The sequence below is a fragment of the Pristiophorus japonicus genome, chromosome 16 (genome assembly GCF_044704955.1).
Source record: "Pristiophorus japonicus isolate sPriJap1 chromosome 16, sPriJap1.hap1, whole genome shotgun sequence".
Taxonomy (NCBI): domain Eukaryota; kingdom Metazoa; phylum Chordata; class Chondrichthyes; family Pristiophoridae; genus Pristiophorus; species Pristiophorus japonicus.
The window spans coordinates 113,979,486-114,004,995 of record NC_091992.1 but is presented as its reverse complement, the minus strand read 5'-3'; the positions used below and the strand labels follow the sequence as shown (position 1 = coordinate 114,004,995).

Here is a 25,510-nt window from a genome sequence, read left to right as displayed (position 1 = left end):
AAAAGTTGTAAGGTTTCATTATTAATAACTTGTAGCTTACCTGTAAATTGCTTCTCAAAAATCGATTACTTCTGTATCATGCATGTACTACTTTCCCAGACTTTTGGCAAGCAATTTACTTTTAAGATTTTTTTTACAACTTAATGTGAGCCAATTCAGTTTGTGTGACAGTCTTGAATCAACATAAAATTCTCTGGAATTATTATTACATGCTTGACAGTAAATGTCTAACTTTCTAGAAAGTAAAACTGAGTACTGCTTAGAATCATAGAATGGTTATAGCACGGAAGAAGGCCATTCGACCTGCCGAGCCCGTGCCGACTCTTGTATTGATGCACCATACATTTTGTTTGCTTAGGATATTAAAGCCTTATTTGCAGTGTTCACTATATGAATGTTTGGACATCTCCCTGTTCACAGTCTGAAACGTTGTCAGTGATAACATTGGTGGTGGGAGAAGAATCCAAGATTAGATGGGGTGATCAAAAGCTTGGTCGAAGAATTGGGTTTTAAGAGGATCCTAAAGGAGGAGAGGAAGCTGGAGAAAGGAAAGGGTTAAACAAGGAATTTCAAAGCATGGTGAAGGCTTATCTGCAAGTACTGAGGTGAAAGAATGTGTGGCTGCCGAAGAGAGGTTGGGACTGTAAGCTCTCCATTTCTCAGAACTTAACAGTACCGAGAAGACCAATCTGCTCATGTCTGCACCAGCTCTTTGCAAGAGCAATCCAAATTAATCCAACTGCCCTGCTTTCTCTGGTGCTGTATTTGCCTCTGCTTCAAATGTTTATCTACTCTTCCCTTAAGATGCAGTGGTGTCCTTGTGTGCCTGTCTGGCACACAATAAAAAAAAAGCAAATTATTATTTAAATGGAAAAAAAATTGCAAAGTGCTGCAGTAGGGAGGGACCTAGGGGTCCTTGTGGATGCAACACAAGAAGTTAGTATGCAGATACAGCAAGTAACCAGGAAGGCAAATTTAATGTTGGCCTTTATTGCAAGGGAGTAGAGCAGAGAAGTCCTTCAACTGTACAGGGTATTGGTGAGGCCACACCTAGAGTATTGTGTGCAATTTTGGTCTCTTTATTTAAGGAGGGGATATACTTGCATTGGAGGCAGTTCAGAGAAGGTTCACTAGGTTGATTCCTGAGATAAAGGGTTGACTTATGAAGAAAGGTTGAGTAGGTAGGACCTATTCTCATTGAAATTTAGAAGAATGAGAGGTGATCTTATTAAAACATGTAAGATAATGAGGGGGCTCGACAAGGTAGGTGCAGGGAGGATGTTTCCACTTGTGGGGGAATCTAGATCTAGGGGGCATAGTTTCAGAATAAGGGGTAGCCCATTTAAAACTGAGATGAGAAGGAATTTCTTCTGAGGGTTGTAAATCTGTGGAATTCTCTGCCCCAGAGAGCTGTGGTGGCTGGGTCATTGAATATATTTAAGGTGGAGATAGACAGATTTTTGAGCGATTATGGGAGTAAAGGGTTATGGGGAGTGGGCAGGGAAGTGGAGCTGAGCCCATGATCAGTTCAGCCTGATCTTATTGAATGGCGGAGCAGGCTCAAGGAGCCAAATGGCCTACTGCTGCTCCTATTTCTTATGGTGCAAAAATTAAATTATATGACTTTCAACCATAGGAAAGCTTGTATCAAAGTATGTTCTTTTTAAATTCTTTCCTATGTGTAATATAACAATCTCTAATCTGGAGAAACGTATTTTTGTGTACCAAATGCTTATTAGAATGACTTAAACATTTTTAGACTCAGGTGACACTTATTTTCAGAGAAGTCAAACTTGTACTTCATGTGATGGACAGGAAATTCGAATGTTACATTTATTTTTACATAGGATATACAGTACAGAAACAGGCCATTCGGCCCAACCAGTCCATGCCGGCATTTATGCTCCAGTTGAGCCTCCTGTCATCTTTCCACATCAATCTCTATCAGAAAAACCCTCTCTTCCCTTCTCCCTCATATGCTTATCTAGCCTCCCCTTAAATGCATCTATACTAGAGACCTAGCCTAGTCATTTTTTCCTGATGGGTGTACTTTCTCACCATCTGAATAAATCTTTTTTGCACCTCTTCAGCACACCTCTATCCTTTTTATAATATGGCATCCAGAATTGTACACAGCCTCTCAGTTCTGCTACCATTCTATGTTTAGTCTCTGCAATTGAAGGGAATATTGGCCTGGAATTTCCTGAAAACTTGCGTCGAAACAATGTAATGCCAATTTTCAGTGTAATAGATCATTAACACCTAAATTCCCTCAATCTTTTACCTAATTCTACACAATCTCTGCTGAAACCATCTGCCATTCATTAGCATAGCCCTGCCCCCATGCAAAAATGTAGATCACAAATTTCCTGAATTTGCAAGTCAGTTTTGAGTAGGCTGTAAATTCGAGCCTAAAATTTTAGGTGCAACAGGATCCAAAGTCTTTTTATAAATTTTTTTTTTTAAAAGCGATTTAACTTGAAAGGGAAAATTTGCAGGGCTACGGGCAGAGTTGGGGAGTGGGACTAATTGCTCTTTCAAAGAGCCGGCACAGACCAGATAGGCCATTTGGGTGCCTCCTGTGCTCTTATGATTCCATGATTTTTATTTTTCTCCCAAGTATTTTCTGTGCCTTTGGATCTTGTACAATATAATAAAGCCATCACTAACTAGAATGTTTTAATTTTCCAACTCAACATAATACAGGTGCTAACAGGACTCAATCAGGAAAGGCACTCTGACTGCTTTCTGTTTGCCTCACCTTAATATGGTTTCTGAAACTAATAGAATATTAATATTTCAGGCTGAGAGTACGAGATCATTACAGGGTACAGTGTTTTATCTTCTCATTTTTGCATCCCTTTCTTCAGTTCTCTCACTTGCATACCCATCCTCTCCTGTTTTGATAAATGCTCCAATATAAAATTTATCTAAATAAAGTATTTCAAATTTGGCCTCTAGCTTTTCTTCAAATAATTAGATCCACCTCCTTGGATATGGGAGGGGTGCTAGAGGACAAGAGAATTGCAAATGTTACACCCTTTTTTTTTAAGGGAGAGGGATAAACCTGGTAACTGCAAGCCAGTCAGTCTAACATCAGTGCTGGGAAAACTACTAGAAACCATTGTCCAGGACAACATTAATTCTCAATTGGAGAAGCATGAGTTAATAAGGGACAGCCAGCATGGATTTGTTAAAGGCAAATTGTGTCTGACTAGCCTGAATGAGTTCTTTGATGAAGTAACAGGGAGGGGTGATGAAGGAAGTGTCGTAGATGTTGTATATTTGAACTTTCAAAAGGCATTTGATAAAGTACTACATAACTGACTTCTTTGTAAATTAGAAGAGTGTAGTATTAAAGAGACGGTGGTAACTTGGGTACATAATTAGCTAAGGGATAGGAGGCAGAGTAGTGGTGAACGGATGTTTGTCTGACTTGACTGGAGAGAAGTGTGCAGTGGGGTTCAACAGGTATTGGGACGATTGCTTTTATTGTGTATATAAATGACCTGGACTTGGGTATTGGAAGTACAATTTCAAAGTTTGCAGATGATACAAAACTTGGCAACGTAGTGGATAGCAGCAGACTTCAGGAGTACATTGACAGACTGGTGAAATGGGAAGACACATGGCAGCTGCAATTTAATGTGGGTAAGTGTGAAGTGATGCACTTTGGGAGGAACAACATAGAGATGCAGTATAATGTAAATGGTGCTATGTTGAGGGGTTGCAAGAGCTGGGGGTGCATATTCACAAATCTTTTGAAGGTGGCAGGGCAAGTTGATAAGACGATGGGATACTTGGCTTTGTAAATGGGCGGGGTGGGGGCATTAAATACAAAAACAGTTGACTACAAGGAAGTCATGTTAAACCTTTACAAATCACTGGTTAGGCCTCAGCTGGAGTATTTTGTCTAATTCTGGGCACCACACTTTAGGAAGGAGGTCATGGCCTTGAAGAGTTTACATAGGAGGTTTACCAGGCTCAATATCAGGGATGGGAGACTTCAGTTATGTGGAGTGATTGGGGAAGTTGGGATTGTTCTCACTGGAACAGAGAAGGTTAAGTGGAGACATAATAGAGGTATTCAAAATGATGAGTGGTTTTGGTCTTGCATGTAGGGCGAAACTGTTTCATTCAGCAAGTGGGTCAGTAACCAGAGGTCAAAGAATTAAAATAATTGGCAAAAGAATTAGAGGGGAAATGAGGAGAATTTATTTGAGGGTTGTTAAGATGTGGGAAAGCACTACCTGAGAGTGGTGGAGCAGATTCCATCGGATGTTTCAAAAGGCAATTGGATATTTACTTGAGCACTACTTTATAGGGTTATGGGGGGAAAAGCTAGGGCCTGGGACTAAATTAGACGGCTCTTTCGAAGAGCTAGCACAAACATTGCGGGCCGAATGGCCTATTTCAGTGCTGTAAATTTCAGTGATTCTAAATGGAGTCCCAGTTTTGGACAAAAATATCACATTCAAATCCATGCTCTTCAGAGAAGCCGATGTCTTCAAGTAAAAACTTAGTGAAGGTAACTAAATGCAAAAAAGACCATTCAGTGGTTAAATTTAATCATGTGTATGTATAAAACTGATCAGCTGATATGGGCTGTGGCTCAGTTGGCAGCACATATGCCTCTGAGTCAGAAGGTTATGGGTTCAAGCCCCACTTGAGAGCAAAGTCTAGGCTGACACTCCTAGTGCAGTACTGAGGGAGCCTCTACTGCACTGTTGGAGGAGATAATAAACCAAGGTCCAGTCTTCCCTTTCAGGTGGACATAAGATCCCATGACACTATTTGAAGACGAGCAGGGTAGTTCTCCCCGGTATCCTGGCCAATGTTTATCCCTCAACCAACACCACCAGAAACAGATTATCTGGTCCTTATCAAATTGCTGTTTGTGGGAGGGACTGTTACACTGTTAGAGGTATATTCTTTCGAATGAGACATTAAATCAAGACTCTGTCTGCGCTCACTTGTACTTCAAGGTTCCTTGGCACTATTTGGGGAACAAGGGAGTTCTCCTAGTGACCTGGCCAACATTGGTCTCTCGACCAACAGCACTAAAAACGTTATTCAGTCATGTATTGTGTTGTATGCTAATTGGCTGCTGTGTTTCCTACATTACAACAGTGACTGCACTTCACAAATTATTACATTGGCTGTAAAGTGCTTTGGGGTGTCCTGAGGTTGGGAAAGGCCCTATATAAATGCAAATCTTTTTCTTTGTGAATCTTTTTTGATGTTTTAATGAAAACCTTATTTTCGATGTCATAAGATGATGTGTTTTGAATGAATTGATTTGTTTCACCTTTCCAATCTATATTTAATATTATAGAAGATATATGAAAGCCAAATACTGAATTATGAATTAACAGACTCGAATGTTGACTATATAAATATTGATATGTAATGCTTGGCTGTAAAATTATGATTTAGGAAGTAAGGTTAACATACACAGGAACTTTTTGCCATATACTGGAAGTACACACGTAATTAATCAGGTAAGGAGGTTCTGTATTTGTATAGTGGGGCAGGCACATATATTATCAACGTTAGTATTTCATGGCCATCACAGTTGTCCCTGCCAATGAATATGTATGGTGCCATTGTGTCTTTAATCTGATTTTAATTGATAGTTCTCTAGTCAGAAATTGCCTGAATTTGGGAATAAAAATGCTAGCCAATACTTTAGATCACATTTTCAACAGTATAGCTCCCCAACACAAGTGTGAGCCAGAATTCCACATTCTTCGGCTTGCGTGTCACTCATAATCTTATTAGAACATTCTGAAGGAGCTTGGCTATTTGCTTTATTGGACTTGGTGAATACATTAATGTACATGTGAAAGTTAAGTAATATATTGCTATTTAATCCACAACAACTTTAGTTTATATCGCACATTTAATGTAGTAAAAGGTCTTCCTGCGCTTCACAGGAATGTAATAGACAAAAAAAATGACACCAAGCCAAAGAAGGAGACATTAGCGGAGCTGATCAAAAGCTTGGTCATGGAGGTAGGTTTTAAGGAGTGTCTTCAAGGAGGAGACAGAGGCAGTGAGGTTTACGGAGGGAATTCCAGAGCTTGGGGTTGGGACACAGTAAGTCATGGATGCACAAAAGGGCAGAAGTGGAGGATTGCAGAGTTCTTGGGGTTTCTAGGGCTGGGGGAGTTACAGAAAGGTAGGGGCGAGCCCGTGGAGGAATTTAAATGCTTGGATGAGAATTTTAAAATCGGATCTGGGCAGTAGAGTTTTGGATGAGCTCAAGTTTATGGAGGGTGGACGATCGGTGGCCAGCCAGGAATGCATTGGAATAGTCGAGACTAGAGGTAACTAAAGCATTGATGTGGGTTTCAGCAGCAGATGGGCTGAGGGAGGGATGGAGATAGGCAATATTATGGAGGTGGAAATAGGGTGTCTTAAATTGCTTCTATACAATCTTACTACTTACTAAACCTAATTTATAGTCTTTAACTCAATTTATATAGTTTGTGTGTTTTTCATCAGTTTAAAGAGATCAAGAGTTGCAGCCTGCATCATTTCCAATGTATACTTTAATGGTAAAAGAAGTTAATGGTTCACATGGTGTCATGTTATCCAAGGTCCTTTGTCTTGGTTTGCGGGAAGCGTTGACTTGCCTATGGAAGCAGTCTTTTTGCATTGTGCACAAGTCAAAAGTATTGGGAAGAATCCTGAATTGCACATTCTGAAAACATTCCAGTGTTTTTTTTGTGCAAAATTGTCAGACTGGCTGTTGCACAGTTCCTTCAAATAACTGAGGATGAGTAGGTTTTTTTTATATCCAGCTTCATATCTTGCAAATGATTTATAATTTTTATGTTGCATTGAGTGTACAGTTGTCATACTGTACTAGAAAAAAAATGGGCAGGGAGTTAGCACAAACCATGGCAGTTGATTGCTTTCACTTATCTATTTGTTTATAGAATCATAAAATGATACAGTACAGAAGGAGGCCATTTGGCCCCTTATGCCTGTGCTGGAAATGAAAATACAATTTCTTATTTTTACCCTCTTCATTTATATAAAAAAAAAACAGGAGGAGGCCAAACAGATGCACAATCAGCAGAAATCGGGTTCTCGATCTGACTCTCGTGAGGATGAAATCTCTCCACCACCACCCATGAACCCGGTAGTGAAGGGGCGACGACGGCGTGGGGCAATCAGTGCTGAGGTCTACACGGAGGAGGATGCTGCATCATATGTGAGAAAGGTAGAAACATACCCTGTCCAGACTATAGGATGCTTAGTATAATTCTTGACCAGTAATTCACTGGTGTTGGAGACAGCTCTCCAGTGCCTAGTTACTCCAGGTTTTTGCTGGTCATGCAGTGAAATTACTTCTTAACTGTGACATTCGATTGGAAACGGTGTAGAGTATCAGCTATCGGCGTAATCCGGGCGTTCTCTGCCAAACCAGCACAAAAGATCAGAAGATATTAAATGTAAGTGAGTTGCGCCCAAAACTACTTGCATCAGTGTTTTCCACAAACGTGGTTTAAATTCAGTTCACCGGATCAGGCCCTGCCGACAAAACTGGCCACATCCCCAGGTCAAAATTGCGAGATTGGGCTCTTCAAATTGTGCTCAATTTTCTTAGTAAATTAAATACTTTAATGTGCCAAAGAAACTGACTAGTGTACACCAATAACACTATTAAATGGTTCAGTATTGTTTTTTAAAATTATTTTCAGTGATTTAAAATCTGGTTACTCTTGGGTGGAGGACTGGGCGCTTATTAAAAATGCTTACCATTCTTAAGTACATCAATGAATACTTTTTAATGGAAAAAAAACCACTTGTGTTCTATTATGCAGCCTAATTGCACAGGTTCATTGAAGATACTACGTTTGTGATTATGCAAATGAATTTATCAGAAACTCGAACTGTACCCCCAACCAGCGCGATTTCCCAGTTACGCCCAAAGCGGATACTCTACCCCAGTGTTTTAATCTTTTGTTGCTAACTACCTATTAAAAGCAGTACTTGTTTATCTTGTAACTCTATAGGTAATTCCAAAGGATTACAAGACTATGGCTGCCCTGGCTAAAGCCATTGAAAAGAATGTGCTGTTCTCACATTTGGATGACAATGAAAGAAGGTGAGGAGTTTCTGCTTTACGAGGTTCCGTCTGATTGCTAAGATTATTTAACTTGTTTTCTTTTCTATACGATTGATTTGTTTCAGTGTCAACTATACTCGGTTGGTCGAACTCCCTTCTGAATCAGAAATTTGTGGGCTCAAGTTCCACTTTAGATCTCCAGATGTAATTAACCCTTCAGTATAGTGCAGAGTGTTGTATTGTCTGAGATGTCAAACTGAAGTCCTTTCTGCCTGCAGGTGGATGTACAAGATCCCGCAATACTGTTTGAAGAAGGATATGAAGTTCTGGTGTTCTGGCTAACATTCTTCTTTCAACCAACATCGCACAACACAGATTAATGAACCATTCATCCAATTTACTGTTTGTAGGACCTTTTTGTGTGCAAATTGACTTCCATGTCCATCTACATAATGCTTCAGAAATAATTCTTTGATTGTAATGTGGTTTGAGATGTCCTGGGATGTCATATGATTCTATATAAATGCAAGGTCTTTTGGGGGGAGGGGGAGAGAGAAACGTAGAAAATAGGTGCAGGAGTAGGCCATTCGGCCCTTCGAGCCTGCACCACCATTCAATAAGATCATGGCTGATCATTCACCTCAGCACCCCTTTCCTGCTTTCTCACCATACCCCTTGATCCCTTTAGCCGTAAGGGCCATATCTAACTCCCTCTTGATGCCAGTTCGTTGGATATATTCAACAACTCTCTGCGGTAGAGAACTCCACAGGTTAACAACTCTCTGAAGAAGTTTCTCCTCATCCTTATCCTTAGACTGTGTCCCCTGGTTCTGGACTTCCCCAACATCAGGAACATTCTTCCTGCAACTAACCTGTCCAGTCTCCTCAGAATTTTATATGTTTCTATGAGATCCCCTCTCATCCTTCTAAAATCCAATGAATGCAGGCCCAGCCGATCCAATCTCTCCTCATATGTCAGTCCTGCCGTCCTGGGAATCAGTCTGGTGAACCTTCGCTGCATTCCCTCAGATTAGGAGATCAAAACTGAACACACTATTCCAGGTGAGGCCTAACCAAGGCCCTGTACAACTGCAGTAAGACCTCCCTGCTCCTATACTCACATCCCCTTGCTATGAAGGCCAACATATCATTTGCCTGCTGTACCTGCATGCCAACTTTCAATGACATGACACCCAGGTCTCATTGCACCTCCCTGTTTCCTAATCTGCCGTCATTCAGATAATCTGCCTTCGTATTTTTGCCACCAAAGTGGATAACCTCACATTTATCCACATTATGCTGCATCTGCCATGCATTTGCCCACTCACTAACCTGTCCAAGTCACCCTGCAGCCTCTTGGCATCCTCCTCACAGCTCTCACTGTCAACCAGCTTAGTGTCATCTGCAAACTTGGAGATATTACACTCAATTCCTTCATCTAAATCATTGATGTATATTGTAAATAGCTGGGGTCCCAGCACTGAGCCCTGCAGCATCCCACTAGTCACTGCCTACCATTCTGAAAAGGACCCGTTTATCCCGACTCTCTGCTTCCTGTCTGCCAACCAGTTCTCTATGCATGTCAGTACATTACCCCCAATACCATGTGCTTTAATCTTGCACACCAATCTCTTGTGTGGGACCTTGTCAAAAGCCTTTTGAAAGTCCAAATACACTGCATCCACTGGTTCTCCCTTGTCCACTCTTGTTAGTTACATCCTCAAAAAATTCTAGAAGATTTGTCAAGCATGATTTCCCTTTCATAAATCCATGCTGACTTGGACCGATCCTGTCACTGCTTTCCAAATGCGCTGCTATTTCATCTTTAATAATTGATTCCAACATTTTCCCCACTACTGATGTCAGGCTAACCGATCTATAATTACCCGTTTTCTCTCCTTCCCTTTTTAAAAAAAGTGGTGTTACATTTGCTACCCTCCAGTCCATAGGAACTGATCCAGAGTCGATAGACTGTTGGAAAATGATCACCAATGCATCCACTATTTCTAGGGCCACTTCCTGAACTACTCTGGGATCAGGCCCTGGGGATTTATCGGCCTTCAATCCCATCAATTTCCCCAACACAATTTCCTGCCTAATAAGGATTTCCTTCAGTTGCTCCTTCTCACTAGACCCTCGGTCCCCTAGTATTTCCGGAAGGTTATTTGTGTCTTCCTTCGTGAAGATAGAACCAAATTATTTGTTCAACTGGTCTGCCATTTCTCTGTTCCCCATTATAAATTCCCCTGATTCTGACTGCAAGGGACCTACGTTTGTCTTCACTAATCTTTTTCTCTTCACATATCTATGGAAGCTTTTGCAGTCAGTTTTTATGTTCCCAGCAAGCTTCCTGTCATACTCTATTTTCCCCCTCCTAATTAAATCCTTTGTCCTCCTCTGCAGAATTCTAAATTTCTCCCAGTCCTCATGTTTGCTGCTTTTTCTGGCCAATTTATATGCCTCTTCCTTGGATTTAACACTATCCTTAATTTCCCTTGTTAGCCACGGTTGAGCTACCTTCCCCGTTTTGTTTTTACTCCAGACAGGGATGTACAATTGTTGATATTCATCCATGTGATCTTTAAATGTTTGCCATTGCCAATCCACCGTCAACCCTTTAAGTATCATTCGCTAGTCTATTCTAGCCAATTCATGTCTCATACCATCAAAGTTACCTTTACTTAAGTTCAGGACCCTAATCTCTGAATTAACTGTGTCACCCTCCATCATGATAAAGAATTCTACCATATTATGGTCCCTCTTCCCCAAGGGGCCTCGCACAACAAGATTGCTAATTAGTCCTTTCTCATTACACATCACCCAGTATAGGATGGCCAGCCCTCTAGTTGGTTCCTCGACATATTGGTTTAGAAAACCATCCCTAATACACTCCAGGAAATCCTCCTCCACCATATTGCTACCAGTCTGGTTAGCCCAGTCTATATGTAGATTAGCGTTGCCCATGATAACTGCTGTACCTTTATTGCACGCATCCCTAATTTTGTTTGATGCTGTCCCCAACCTCACTACTAATGTTTGGTGGTCTGTACACAACTCCACTAACGTTTTCTGCCCTTTGGTATTCCGCAGCTCTACCCATACAGATTCCACATCGTGTAAGCTAATGTCCTTCTTTACTATTGTGTTAATTTCCTCTTTAACCATCAATGCTACCCCACCTCCTTTTCCTTTCTGTCTATCCTTCCTGAATGTTGAATATCCCTGGAAGTTGAGTTCCCAGCCTTGGGAGGGGCAGATTTTTGGATTCAACAATGCGAGACTGTTCTAGGAAAATAATATTTGTTCAATCTTTTGATGCCTTAGAGCCTACACACACACACTTCAAGTCAAGTAGATCACTAATTAGAGACTGCCCCAACAATGTGCTTTGATCTTGACTTCTGAAGAGCCTCCAATACTGAACCATTTTTCACATGGATTAGTTTATTTGGATAAGGTTTGTTATATGCAAATTTTTAACATCTGGGGACTTGATATGCAGATTTGATCTGCACAAATTCTCTCCTTTCCCCCTCATCCCATTAATTATTCTTTGGGACAGAAGTGCTGCTTTGAAATTGTGCCAAAGTACTCGTACCTGTGTATAGTTTCTGTGGATACTCTGAACTAATATGCTGTATTGTTTCTGATGGGAATGGATACCTATGGGATGAAAACATGGTGGGCTTTTTTGATACAGAACTTAACCTTCAATTCATATTAAGAGCCCACATCTGCTATCTACAAATGTCTTGGCTATGTTTATTAAAATAATTTTGTTGAGAAGCAAGTTTTGACATGACTTTACTTTTATTTCTTGTAGTGATATTTTTGATGCTATGTTCCCAGTCACATACATCGCTGGCGAAACAGTCATACAGCAAGGTAAAAACACATCTGTGTGCGACCATTGGAAGTAAATGTCTGAATTAACAGTCTAATTCCTCCTTTAAGCTTGTACTTTTACTTCATGTAGTTCTAAACTTAAGAATGGATGGAGTCAAAATGAAGATAGTTATGATTTTTAAATTTCTCTTGAATCCGGAAAGGGGATTCTTATTGGCCTGACCTCCGAGCTTCCCTCTCCGTAACAAATTATAGAGTGCGATACAATAGCTCAGTATTGCTACTGGTTCTGTCCATAATTGGGTGCCATCATAATTACATGTAGCACTGTTTATCTTGGAACGTGTTTACTCAAGGTAACATTCAAATATAACAAGGAAAGTAGCATGTGAATGGTATAAAACTCGGAATAAGGAAAGATAAAGGGATGCAGTTGAGGGAAAGTAACTTGGTACACTTGATGGCCACAAATAGATAGTCAAAGCAAAATCACATTTTACCCCTTCCATTTTGTTTTAATATTTGAATTTCAGTTCAGGTTTCTTGCGTTAACAGTATGAAGAATATTAAGAAGTGCGCAGATATAATGCACACTCCGTAATGCAGTGTTACAGAAGTCAGTCCTACATGTCATTCATTACTTGAAGTGCACTCATTACTAGTTGATCTCCTGTGGTGTTGCACACAAATAGTTGAGAATATTTTGAATTTCTCTGCAGGATAAGCAGGGTTAGAGGGTGGGGAGTAATGGAACCAAATGTGGGAGAAGTGGAGGGGGCAAGGGGGAGGGAGAAGACAGTGGAAGGAAGAGGAAGGAACTACTGAGGTACCACCAGTGGTAGGATGGATTAAGGCATGGAACAGCCAGCCATCGGGGAAGGAGAAATACAGCCCCTTAGGGTGGGGTTACTGTAAAAGAGGATATGAGTCGAGGTAGGGTAGCCTGTGGGGGGGCAGCTATGGCCAGTGGATGGTTTGGGGGAGTGGATTGGCAGCCAGTTGGTGGGCTGGAAGGGCAAATGCATCTGTGAGGGCGGGGGGAGAAAGAAAGAAAGAAGAGACTTGACTTGCTCAGTGGATGAAGAGGGTCGAGAGCCAGAAACCTGTTTGGAGGCAGGTGGGGTTTGCTATCCAAACTTTTGTTCAGTGAGGGGAGTGATAGAGTGCTGTAAACTTGATTAGTGGGGGGTGAGGGTAGGCATTGTATATTGGGGGTGAATTAATAAAAAACACAACTTGGAGCTCTGAATTTCCATTTAGACTATTGTACTGTGCAGTGATTTTGACCATGTATATTTTTGTTCTTGTAGGTGATGAAGGGGACAATTTCTATGTTATTGATCAAGGAGAGATGGATGTAAGTTTGCAGGCTGTTCAATGAATCAGTACAATACAGTGGGATTATATTTTCTATCTGGCACTACGGTTTCAAAATGGGTGTACAGAGTTACATCCATTGCATCTCTATTGTGACATCTTGATTTCTGCTTGTTTATGAAACTTGGTGCAAGTTGGATTTCTTCATTTCGGAGACGTGCTTTACACCAAAGTACAAGGCAAATAAATGCCCTTGTACTAAAATCTAGTGTCAAATTGATACCAAGCTGCAAATCCATATCAAACTGGTGGTGTTTAAGTGCAGAAATTTGATAGCTGCTTGCTTACACTCTGTCAAAACGCCACTGGGTTTTTGAATTTGTGCTATATGTAGTAGTGTACAACTCCAGTATAACAGTTGGAGCTAATATACTGCTCAAAAAACATCAAGCGTTGCTCTGTTGGTTAAATATCTAAAAGATTGACTACACATTTTTCCCTTTCCTAAAAGCAGATGAGTAAACTCCTGTTGATAAATAAGCTTAATGTTTCTGGCTAAGTGATATGTGTGCAATAACACCCCAAAGTTAAGAAAAAGCCAGTGCTCCTTTCTCTGGGAAGTATGCTAGTCATACAAAGTCACGTACATAGAAACATAGAAAATAGGTGCAGGAGTAGGCCATTCGGCCCTTCGAGCCTGCACCGCCATTCAACAAGATCATGGCTGATCACCCACCCCAGCACCTCCACTACGCCCCCTCCACACCCCCCGACCCCCCCAGCCGCAAGGACCACATCCAACTCCTTCCCGAATACATCCAATGAACTGGCATCAACAACTCTACGTGGCAGGGAGCCCCACAGGCCAACAACCCCCCGAGTGAAGAAGTCTCTCCCATCCCAGCCCCAAACAGCCCACCCCCCATCCCAAAAGCGTGCCCCCTCCCCCCCCCCCCCCGCGGCTTTGGACCCACCCAACACCGGGAACACCCCCCCCCCCCCCCCCCCCAAACCCGCCCAGTCCCGTCAGAATCCTTCCCAAATGATGAACACCCCCGGATGTCGAGCCCCCAGCCCCGGCCACCCTGGAGCCACGCCCCCGCGATGCCAACCACACCACATCCACCAACTGCCATCTGCGCAGTCAACCCGTCCACCCCACTCTGAACACTCCCCACACCGAGGCACAGAGCCCCCAGGCCCACCCCTCCAACATACTTCGCCTCCCCCAAATCTCCGCTGCAATGTGGCCCCTCCTGTCCCCTGCCCTGGGTTTCTCCGCCCCCCCCCCCACCTCCACCACTCTCCCCTCCATCCCCCGCCCCCGTCTCCCCTCAACTTCCCTCTGCCTCCCCGCACAGGCTCCCATCTTGGGGGCGGTAACCTTCTGGGGTCATAAGTGCATAATACAAGTGCTAAGGCTGTGTGTGTTGTCATTATGGAGGAAGTAGGGATCTTTTACTGCGGGTAGCGTCTCCATTGCTTTGGTAACGATTATGCTTCTGGGATAATAGTGTAAGTCACAGTTTTGGTGCCAAGCTGATAATTGAGGAAATACAGTTCCAAAAATTATTGGTACGAACTTAAAAAATATGCTAACTATTTCCTGCCACCCCAGCTTTATAGAAATCCAGACCTTGTGTAACATTTTTCAGCAAGCTAGTTGTACGTGTTGAGATTTAACCAAATAAAATTGTAATTTTCTACACGAGCGGTAGAATTTCTGAAGTGAGCAGAATTATTAACACTGGTGTTACTGCCTGGATAGTGCTTCTAACATATTTTCCACATGCCCAATAGAATTTAAAATGTTAACTTAAAGCTACATTTTGCTGTATACTATACCTGATAACTTCTCAAAAATCCACACCGTGGAACTTCAAATGATGACAGTTGAAACTAGTTTTGATTCTAATTATTTTTGCTGAATCCTTCTGTTTTAGGTTTATGTTAACAATGAATGGGTGACCAGTATTGGAGAGGGTGGCAGTTTTGGAGAACTCGCACTGATTTATGGAACCCCAAGAGCAGCAACTGTCAGAGCAAAGACCAATGTGAAATTGTGGGGTATTGACCGAGACAGCTATAGGAGAATCTTAATGGTAAGAGAGTGATTAGTTCACAAATTTATACTAACTGGCTTACTGTGAATAACATTTTAGAATTGAATTATTTTGGCCTTCCAACGTCTTTTCTAGTCAACATGTGCTAGTCACTTGGGTTTGACAATTAGAGCATGACTGCAAAACAAATACTGCATTTGTAGACATTTCTGCAGTCTATATATGTATACATCCATCCCAAAATGAAGATTCATAGAAGTTTGCAGCAGAGTCCATTCGATCCAGCATTGTGTCTGTACTGGTTCTTGGCTAGAGCAATCTAGAACTAATGGTTTAACTGTGCTGTCTCTCCATGGTCCTGTATCCCTCTACTTCAAATGCTTATCTACTTTCCCCTTAAAAGATGCAATGGTTTTTGACTAAGCTATTCCCTGTAGCAGTGTAAATAAATGTCTTCTAATCTTTCGCACTCTTGACTATCTTAACTTGATGACACCTTATCACATGACTTCAATTTAGAGGAAATAGTATTTTCCTATTCACATTATCAAAAACCTTCATAATTCTAAAACCCTTAACTGTCATATTTAAAATTATTCACATCTTAAATTACTGAATTTTCAGGTCTCCAGTGATTGCTTCTGTCAGATTGGTGAAGTCTGCAATCTCTTGTGCTCTCCCCGCACCCCCCCCCCCCAAAAAAAAAAAATATATTGTGTGTACCTTCCCTTTTGGAGATTTAAATTCACACCATTTTTGAGGAGTCCATTTATTTAGCTGATATCAAACCAGTGTTGCAACTTGTTTAAACTGGTAAGTATGATTCTACTGTCCCCACTGGATCTCCCAGCTGTCCTGTTGCTACTCAGATGGGTATAATTTGTTATCTATTGGATTTCGTGCAAGGTAAGGTAGATATATTCTGGCCTGCCATGGGCTAGGGAAGGCAGAGCTGTATCAAGCCAGGTTAACCAGCAAGAACAGAAAGACTTCCTTCGGCTGAGTTACGGGCAAAATTGAACCCCTGGCATTCGGGAGCAATGTTGTCCACTTCAAGATTTAAAAAAAAAGGTTTGTATATCTTGCCACATTGCAAATTGAAAGAGAGGACTTAAATATAACAGCTCATTATTGTACAAACTAAACTGATGAATGATTAATCATTTTGTATTTACTTAATAATTTCTTTGAAATGATTGCAGATCTCAAGGATTTTAGATAGCTGTCCTAACAAACTATATGAATTAAGATCTGTTCTAGAAATTGTTGCTTTATTTCAGGGTCATTCAGGATTTGTAAAGTGTAATTCAAATAATCAATTGAAATTGACAAATGAATTTCAATATAGTGTGTAAGATTGTGCATTGTGGTAGGAAGAATACGGAGACCACAAATTGCTTCGATAATCGCATGAGTTAGGAAGGAATAGAAGGTCATGCTGGTAGGGTGGGGGTAGGCTCATGTGGAGCATAAATGCTGGCATAGACTAGTTGGGCTGAATGGCCTGTTTCTGTGCTGTACACTCTATGTAAATTGGCTGTTAGCTCTCTTGGTTGTAGTAGAGATAGCCTACTGCTCATAACTGTTGTTCCACTTGTCAAATCCCGCTAATCAGAGAATGCTCCTTTATCTCTAGTCTCGTGTTTCCTACCTCCCTATGTTCCGAATGCTGAAGTCCAAGTCGTATACTTGCATTTGTGTTGTGCATATATATATATATATGTATATATAAATTCTTGCATTTCCTGTCTTTTTAAAAAAAAAACCTGACTTGCTGTTGTATTTCTCATTTTTGTCAACTTTTCCATTAAACTCCTGTATCCACATTTATAATGAAAACTGCCTATGTAAACTTGTGCTGTAATTCTACCCTCCCATCAGTTGTACTGCCTCATTTTTGCACCTCTCAGCTGATCAGCCTAGACTGCAGAGAAATTCCTTGAATCAACTCTGTTTCTTTGCTTTCCAAATTGCTATAACTTTTGCTATTTCACTCTAAATAATATAAAAATATGGTCAAATTATCACCCAACCCTGCCCTCAACCCTGCTTTACCTGAAGACTGCACTTGCTCTTGACTCCGTGTATAACACAACATTACCTAGTGCATGCAAAAGAGAACATGCAGTGTTTGTCTTTAAAAATGCAAATAATATTTTCAAGGATTTTTATATACTAGTTAATCTGTTGAAGAATTGCAATTTTAAGTATTTTACTGAGTAAAATTGTCAAAGTGTCGAGTTTTGTTAAATGTTGGATGTGAACTATACTCCTGGATTATTATTAAAATGTTTTTAATTTTATAGGGAAGTACACTGAGAAAGAGAAAGATGTATGAAGAATTCCTCAGTAAGGTCTCCATTTTAGGTAAGCAGAAAACATGCTCTGTACTTGTTTTTCTCCTTTATGTGCAAAAGCCTGCCCAGCAGAGAGAATTTTAAAGCACGTTAAAGAAAGAAGCTGGATTTATATATAGTGCCTTTGAAATTGTCAGGATGTCCCAAATTATAAATAACTTTTAAAAATGGGCAAATATGGCAACCAATTTGTACACAACAATTACTCTTTGATGGATACTTTGTCCTGCACACAAAGAACTCCTGCTCTTCTTTGGAAAAAGTGTCATGGAATATTTTATCCACCTGAACAGACAGTTTGAGGTCGTCTCTAACTAGATCACTTGTCCTGCTTACTTCTGCTGTGGAACTGAAGATTTCTGTGGGCGAGTCTCTCCCTGAAACGGAGCATTCTGCCACTCTGGCAAAGAACAAACAAAATTTGTCAATAGTGCATAGCCACATTCTAATGTCAGGCAAATCTATAACTTGAGCAAGACTGGGATTAATGCTGTATTGCAAAGATTATTAGATCAACATTTTGTGTATGGGGTGTGTGTATGAGGAGCAAAACTTAAATTTATGCTGTTCAAAATGTAAAGGAAAATTCTCCCTTGTAGAATCTCTGGATAAATGGGAGCGTTTGACTGTGGCTGATGCATTGGAGCCAGTGCAGTTTGAAGATGGACAGAAGATTGTGGTGCAAGGCGAACCAGGCGATGAATTTTTCATTATTTTAGAGGTATGAATAGTTAAAATATAGAAAGAAAATAACCCATTTGAGGATGGAAAAATATTCTGAGTAAACTAGTTTATTGTGCTAGAATGTTTCTGTAAGTCATACATGTCTGCACAATTCTAAGTAGCTGCATAACAACAGTTTATGACTATTTTGTTAATCACTGCCTGTTCAACATGCAGGAAGTAAATCCTTAGTATACTACCTAAATTGTTGGTAAAGTAGTTGATTAAATCAAAAATCTGGAGGACGTCTATCCCTTTTAAGAATTCCGCCAGACATATACGACCTTCCCAAGAGCTTTCTCTTCAGCATCTATTCTAATTTCCTATACTAAACGAGAGATTTCTCAGCTCTAATATCATTCCCTTTTAAGTTGTGCAACCCTAATTTCTGCTTCCTTTTACAAAGACGGATTTTTTTTTTGGATCATCTTGCCTTCTGCCACTGATTTGTTTTTGGTGCAGATTGTTTAAATTCTGTCAGTAACTCCAGAGAAAGTTGAAATAATTAAATCTCCTATAATCCAGGCTGTGATGACTGGCATCAGTTTATAGAAACCACGATTTGTCAGCATAAAGATTAACACATTACACATCTCCTTCAACAGCTATTTATCTTTAGGCAAGAAGGACCTTGCATGGGTTTGAATGTGAGGTTGTTTTGCATTGGGAATCCAACTTCCTCCAAGACTTGTACACCACCAGTATTCAAAATACTTTCTCTCTTTCCAGAAGATTAATTATTTCAAGTAAATACATTCAAGCTAAACAAGATCATGGTTTTTTTTTTGGAAAAAATGTGTTGCTTTTATAAAGCTATTCACAATATTGCGGGGTGAAGCCTGTTGAATACTATTCAATTGTTTGTCAAAGAAGCTATTCTTTAGATAAACTCTGCTTTTGAATCCCCCAAATTCTTTAGAATCTCCTGGAATCAACAAAAGGAATATGCTTTGCATCAATGAAGGCTTAATTCTCTGTTGTACATCTTTGGCATCTGAGTGTTCAGAAGCCACACACATTTAAATTCAGGCTGTTTCCTTTTGAAGCTTTCCATTAATATTTTAACGTCTGAGAGGAACCAATTCTTTTACCTCTTACCATCGCTCTATTTTGCTGGCAGTCAGGAAAATCTTCCAATCTAAAGCCAATTGGAGAATAGTGTTGTAAAATTCCTCAGGAATATTTATTTGCACTTTCTGATTTGAAGTCTTAAATACAAGTCAATTAGAATTTACTTTGTGACCAATTGCACTTGTTCAACCACCTTTCTTGAAAAAAAATGGTACAGGTGATCTTGTGATCAGGCCTTTTTTTTAAATTCTTGACATCGTTGGAGAATATTCTGCATGTGTGTGTGCTCCTTTCCAGCCATGTCATTTTTGTGGTGTCCAATTTAATCCAGGCACACTTCACCATAATCTGCAGTGTTTTACTTGGATCAAGCTATTTTTAGATGTCATTTGAACTTTTAACCTAATAATTCCAAGTTTCCAATTTTAGAGGCTGTTTGACCAATTTTTTTTCTGCCAATGCTTTCCTTAGATTGAATGTAGATTCAACTGCATAGATGTCTTTACTGCTATTAGTATAATTAAGAGCACTACAGATATACATGAATCTAAATATTTTCACTTGTCATAAGTGACCCCATTACCAAGCACTGTATTGCTAGATGTGTTTTGAACTGTGTTTCTAGTGGTCAAAATCAAAACTGAGAATATTCTAGGAATATACAGGACTTATTGGTAACATTGCTTCAAATGTACTTTATATGGAAATTTGTGTTGTAGGGTACAGCAGCTGTGTTACAGCGCAGGTCAGAAAATGAAGAGTTCGTAGAAGTTGGAAGACTGGGGCCATCGGATTATTTTGGTGAGTTTGTCATGGCTTAGAAATCTTAAGATTTAATGCAGTAAGTAAAATTCCTTTTCATACTTGAAGTTGTTAAAAGTAAAGGTAACTGGAAAGTTAATTGATGGATTTTTGACCATGAAGCTCCTCAATTGTACAGGAGTTGAAAGTTGGTTGCTAAAATATGATCGCCTTCGTATTAACAGTAGGATATTGAAGTGATTGTAGTTTCACTGCAACTTAGATTGATTAATGTCAAATAACTGGACTCAAACCTGGAAATTTGTCTGTAAAGTTTAATGTTATATTATAAATGAGGTACATTTACCTGCTAAGCCATCAAGAATGCGGGCTTAGTTCTGCATTACATAGGTTTCATTTTTTCAAGACTCGATGGATTTGAAATTTTATGTTTTTTCTTTTTTGTTCTTTCTCTCTCTCAGGTGAAATTGCTCTTCTGATGAACCGTCCTCGCGCTGCCACAGTGGTAGCACGTGGTCCGTTGAAGTGTGTGAAACTGGACAGACCTCGATTTGAACGTGTCCTGGGTCCCTGTTCAGACATACTCAAACGAAACATCCAGCAGTATAACAGCTTTGTATCGCTGTCTGTCTGAAATCCTCCTTTCCTCTGCTGCAGCATCCGCCAGAGCGAACTGCCTCATGTCTGTCTAAAATGCCGCTTCCTGTGGCAAGACCACCACCAGTCCCACAGCTTCCTGTCCATCAGAGAACGCATTCCCTTTGTAGCATTCAATGCCTCATTTGCTTTGCATCTTTCTCACACTGCACCAGCTTTCTACAGTCAATCCAGCTTCAGTTAAAGATTTTTTTTTTGCTTTGATGCTTCCGTGTAGAATTCTTCCCATTGTTTTTTGTTTCTAAAAATTAAAACGCTGCTGTTTTAATTAAACAGTGTGATTAATACCCAGATAATTAAGCTTTAGTTTGGTTAAATGAGCAGAGGATTTTTGAACCCTTTAGCTTGCTCTGTTTCAAGGTATGTTGTAGTGCATTTGTGAGTCTTGAATCCCATGAATGTGTACCAATAGGAAATCTTGGGTTTTAGGCTGGGGTGGGCAACTTCAAAATTATTTTGAGGACTCTTCAAACCCCACAGTATGTGCAGATTACCACAAAATATGTGTTTATTTTAACGTGGCTAGGATTGAAAAAGCTTATATGTAAACATGCTCTGAAAATATCATTTCTGTGTACGGTTTGCACCTAACAACCAAATTGAGTTCGACTTTTTGTAGGTCACATACATTTAGGTTTTGAGATAAATGTTACCTTTTAATTTTTTTTGGAAGCAGTTTGAAAAACTATTTAAAATCTAGATTTTAAAAAAATAGTTTTAGGCCTTGCTTAGTGAGGGATCCTATTGGCTTTTGTGGTTTTGCCAAATTAATATATACTCCATTTGCACATGAAGTTACATTTGGACCTTTTTTAAAAAAAAAACAAAATCCATAAAATAAAAGCCCATTTTAATTTTTGTCAGCAATGTCTGACTCTTATTTAGTCGTTTCCCGAATATCACTGAATAACTGCTTATCTCTGCAGTGGGTAAGGAGCCCAAATTTTTTCTGGAGGAAAGATTAGTTAGTGTACACTTTAGTCATGATTTTTTATGTACCGAATATATAATACAAATTGGTTTATTTGGATTCAAACAAAACAACAGTATTGCAGCATCATTATGACTCAGTGATGCTTTAGTTGATGGGGTTTAGCTAAAGGGTCAGCTTGTTTTGGCAACCAGAAATGCCATTGATGATCAGATCTTATTCTTGTGGGCACAGGCTTTGCTAATGGTAGAGATTTTGTATGTATGCAAGATTTCTGCAATATCAAGTTCTGAGCCTATATCAAAATGTGCTTTTGTGAACTGAGAATTAGTAAAGTCCTTTCTCATTAGCCTCCCTTCCTAACATAACTGTTGCTGAGTACCAATAGCCTTGGGTGTATTTGACTTGTAGCCAGAATATTACCAGTTCTGAATCTCTGAGCTATGTGTCGCTTGAGTTTGCTTTCCTTGGGTAAATTTTGTCAGTTCTGATGGAACACTGCATGGAGGTGTAGTGTGTCATTCCATCTCGGGCAGCAGGAAAATTAAAATAGTCTTGCTACACTTGAACTGTGCTTCCTGGTGGCCAATTGTGGAGCTATATTGGCATAAGCTGTGGAAACTTCTGCAGCCTAAATTGAGAAGGATACCAAGTGTTGAATGCTGTAGAGAGGGAGAAACAGAGCCTGATATATTGGTCTGGTCTGCTCTGCGCCAGGCAATGAATGTAGCAAATTCGTTTGAAAGGCTTATGTTTACCCCAGGCACAAATTTGAAATTTACTGACATGAAGTAGAGGTAAAGTATTTTTTTCAGTTCAGTCACCCTTGTTTGTGATTATTATAAAAGTTATTGACCTTTCTTGAAGTGGGACTGCAAACTCCATGTCAGTTGGTGCTATTTGCTGGAGAAACATAATTTGAAATATCAACTTCAGCCAGTAACAATCACATCATGAAAAAGTTGGAAATATAATGTATTCTTTTGTAGATGTGGGTAATATATTGACACTGCTAGCTGATTTTAACATGACTTTTCTACAGCAATTGCAGCAAAGTAACCCTGCTAGTGAACACGAGAACTAGTTAGCGCAGACTAGATAATCTGTGGATTTACTCCCCAACCTTACATGGCTTTCAATCTGTTGCCGACACAGAGCTAGTGAAAGGGTTGCAAAATGAAACCTTATATATTAACCAGATGTAATTTCATTCCAAGGGCCAAAAAAGTAAACATTCCTTTTAGTAGCAGGTACTCTGTGCTCTAGTACTTGACCAGCACTGGCAGCACAAGGTTGAGCGATGGCATCACTAAATCCACTGCAGTCCTGACCCAGTTTATAAACTATCCATTGTTTTCTGGTTCTATACTAATCACATTGAACATGTATAGGTATTAAATAAGTGTCCCACACTAGACTAGGGTGGTGCAATGTGATATCTATTTAATTGAAGATTAATAGTTGATATTTAAGTTAGTGCAGTGCTCTAGTGCCCATGTTATTTTGGGTTTGATTGTAGTGCACGTACCTGCAGCTCCCAGTAGCTGGCGCTGTGGTTCCATTCTTGGCATACACCAGAGCTCAGCTGGTATTAAACAGATGTGCACCCAGACACACTAGTAAAAGGTAGAAACCAAAAATTGGACGATTGATCCCTGACTAGCCGATGCGTCGGCATTCTGAAATGTACTACAACAGTTTTTTGGTAAGGTATGACATGCAATTTTATTTTGAGGCTTTCAAGAAAGGGGGAATCTCATTGCTGAGTCTTAATGGCATTTCAGTATTTCACAGCTTTGTGTTATATGTGCATCCATTACACACACATTTTACAAATTCCACACTGCTGTAATTAGATGAAATTATATCCATTATTCTATATAGAATGACTTAGACTAGAATTATTGTTTGGATTGTACAGCAAGCTAAAACAAAATTGCTTGGAGAGTTGGGTTGGGCATAGGCTTCCTGTAGATTTTGCTCTGCCAGTATTTCATTTCCATAGAGAATTAAACCAGATTTATTATGTACTAAATACTGTTCTAAGTGATTTACCTGATGAAAACTTGCAAAACCACTTCAGCTATCTCTATATGATGCGCACAGTACAAACTTTTAGATGTAACTTGCATGTTTTTATCAGTTTGTCAGTGCACTTCCCTTAAGATGCTGTATAGGGCAAAGAAAATGCTTGCATAAAAATCCATGAAGAAAGACTAGTTATGTGTTGAGAGCATGATGACTTTCAGTTGAGTAGGAGTTGATGTCGACAATGGCCAATTATCTATTTTATTGAACAGTTGAGGTGTTGCTAAAGAATTTTCTCATTAGCTTTTTTGCTTGGGATCTAAGTAATGCTTCTTGAGTAATCATGGTATGGCAATCATGGAATGTCATGTCCAATTCTCCAGGTTGTGGCAATGAATTGCATCTGTTGAGCTTTTTTTATAGTCCAATTTACAGTCTTCTATTATGAGTAGCTTTTCATGCCTGTTGTTGAATTGAATTTACTTCCTAATGAGAGCCAATTGCCAATTCCTGTTTCATCAATTTAAATTCCATGAAAAATTGAGTCGAGAGTAAGGTTGAGATGTATTGGTCTAATTTGTTTTGATATTCCTGGTATGGACAAAATTAAGTCAGCTGCTTCTTATGGGAGGTGTCCTCTCTAGATATAACTGTTGTGCAAGTGAAATCTGGTACTTTGTTATTTAATTTTTCTGTTATCTTGATAATTGGACAAATTGACAGAAAATAGGTGAAGGTCATTCCAGGATAGAGTTTACGAGTACCTTAGATTACCAGTAAGAGTGAGATTAATGTATTCCAGTAATAAATTGAGAGATTTTGAAACCATTTTCATATTAAAAGAAAAATCCAACTGTGGCAATCCTAGCACCTAGCAGATTGGCTTTGGCTTGCTGCACATTCTTAAGGTTTTTATTTACCTAAATGATTTTATTATAAAGCAGCTGATGAGTTTATTGAATAATCTGATGCAGTTGAAGCTTTACCTATTGTGTGCAATCAGAACTGTACGTACAAACGACCACGGTTTGATGTAGTTTGCCTTAGCTATCTTGTATGGGGATTAGAGACATTCTCGGCTAGCTCACCTACAAAAAAAATTGCAAAGTGAGAATACAGCGTGATATGTAGATTATCCAAGGACCATTTTTTGTATTGTTCCCAATGACTGTATGAGATCAGATTTACTGTATGTGCTAAAATAATCCTTTTGTTATAGTGTCCTAATGACAGGTCAAGCAATAAAAGTTAATTCTTAAAAAGAAAACTGTTTCCCTATTTATTCAATCTGAACTGATGACGCAGGTACACAACTAAAGCACTGATCTTGCGAATATAAATATATTACAGTAAAGTCTCTTTACATTCTGCTAGGATAAACTGATGTAATAAGTCATCATAAATGCAAGCTCCTCCCAAGGTAAATGCTGGGGTATCATGAGAATTTAATAAAAATTGAACAGGAAGGGGGTCATTCAACCTATCAAGGTTTGCCAAATAAAAGGTTCTCCTGGATGCTATTGATGCTTTTTCCTGTTAATTAGCTTGTCTCTGACTGTCAAAGTATTTTTTGTTTGAAACCAGGTTGCAGTTACAATCAGTGTTTTGAACTTGGCTCTTAACGTACATTCCTGGCATTTCTTATGTATTTTGTCAAAACCTGACGTGGAGCCAT

General features: G+C 39.6%; 1 protein-coding gene across 1 annotated transcript in view; it reads left to right on the top strand.

Annotated features, from left to right (window-relative positions):
• Positions 1-25,102, top strand: part of LOC139226732 (cAMP-dependent protein kinase type I-alpha regulatory subunit) — a 34,562-nt gene extending 9,460 nt beyond the window's left edge. The window contains exons 2-10 of the mRNA XM_070857704.1: positions 7,058-7,231; positions 8,028-8,119; positions 11,904-11,965; positions 13,237-13,283; positions 15,187-15,345; positions 17,613-17,673; positions 18,263-18,384; positions 20,177-20,258; positions 20,681-25,102. Of these exons, the coding sequence (XP_070713805.1) occupies positions 7,058-7,231; positions 8,028-8,119; positions 11,904-11,965; positions 13,237-13,283; positions 15,187-15,345; positions 17,613-17,673; positions 18,263-18,384; positions 20,177-20,258; positions 20,681-20,853 (972 nt within the window). The 3' untranslated portion in view covers positions 20,854-25,102. The remainder of the gene's footprint in view (positions 1-7,057; positions 7,232-8,027; positions 8,120-11,903; positions 11,966-13,236; positions 13,284-15,186; positions 15,346-17,612; positions 17,674-18,262; positions 18,385-20,176; positions 20,259-20,680) is intronic.
• Positions 25,103-25,510: the final 408 nt, after the last annotated feature.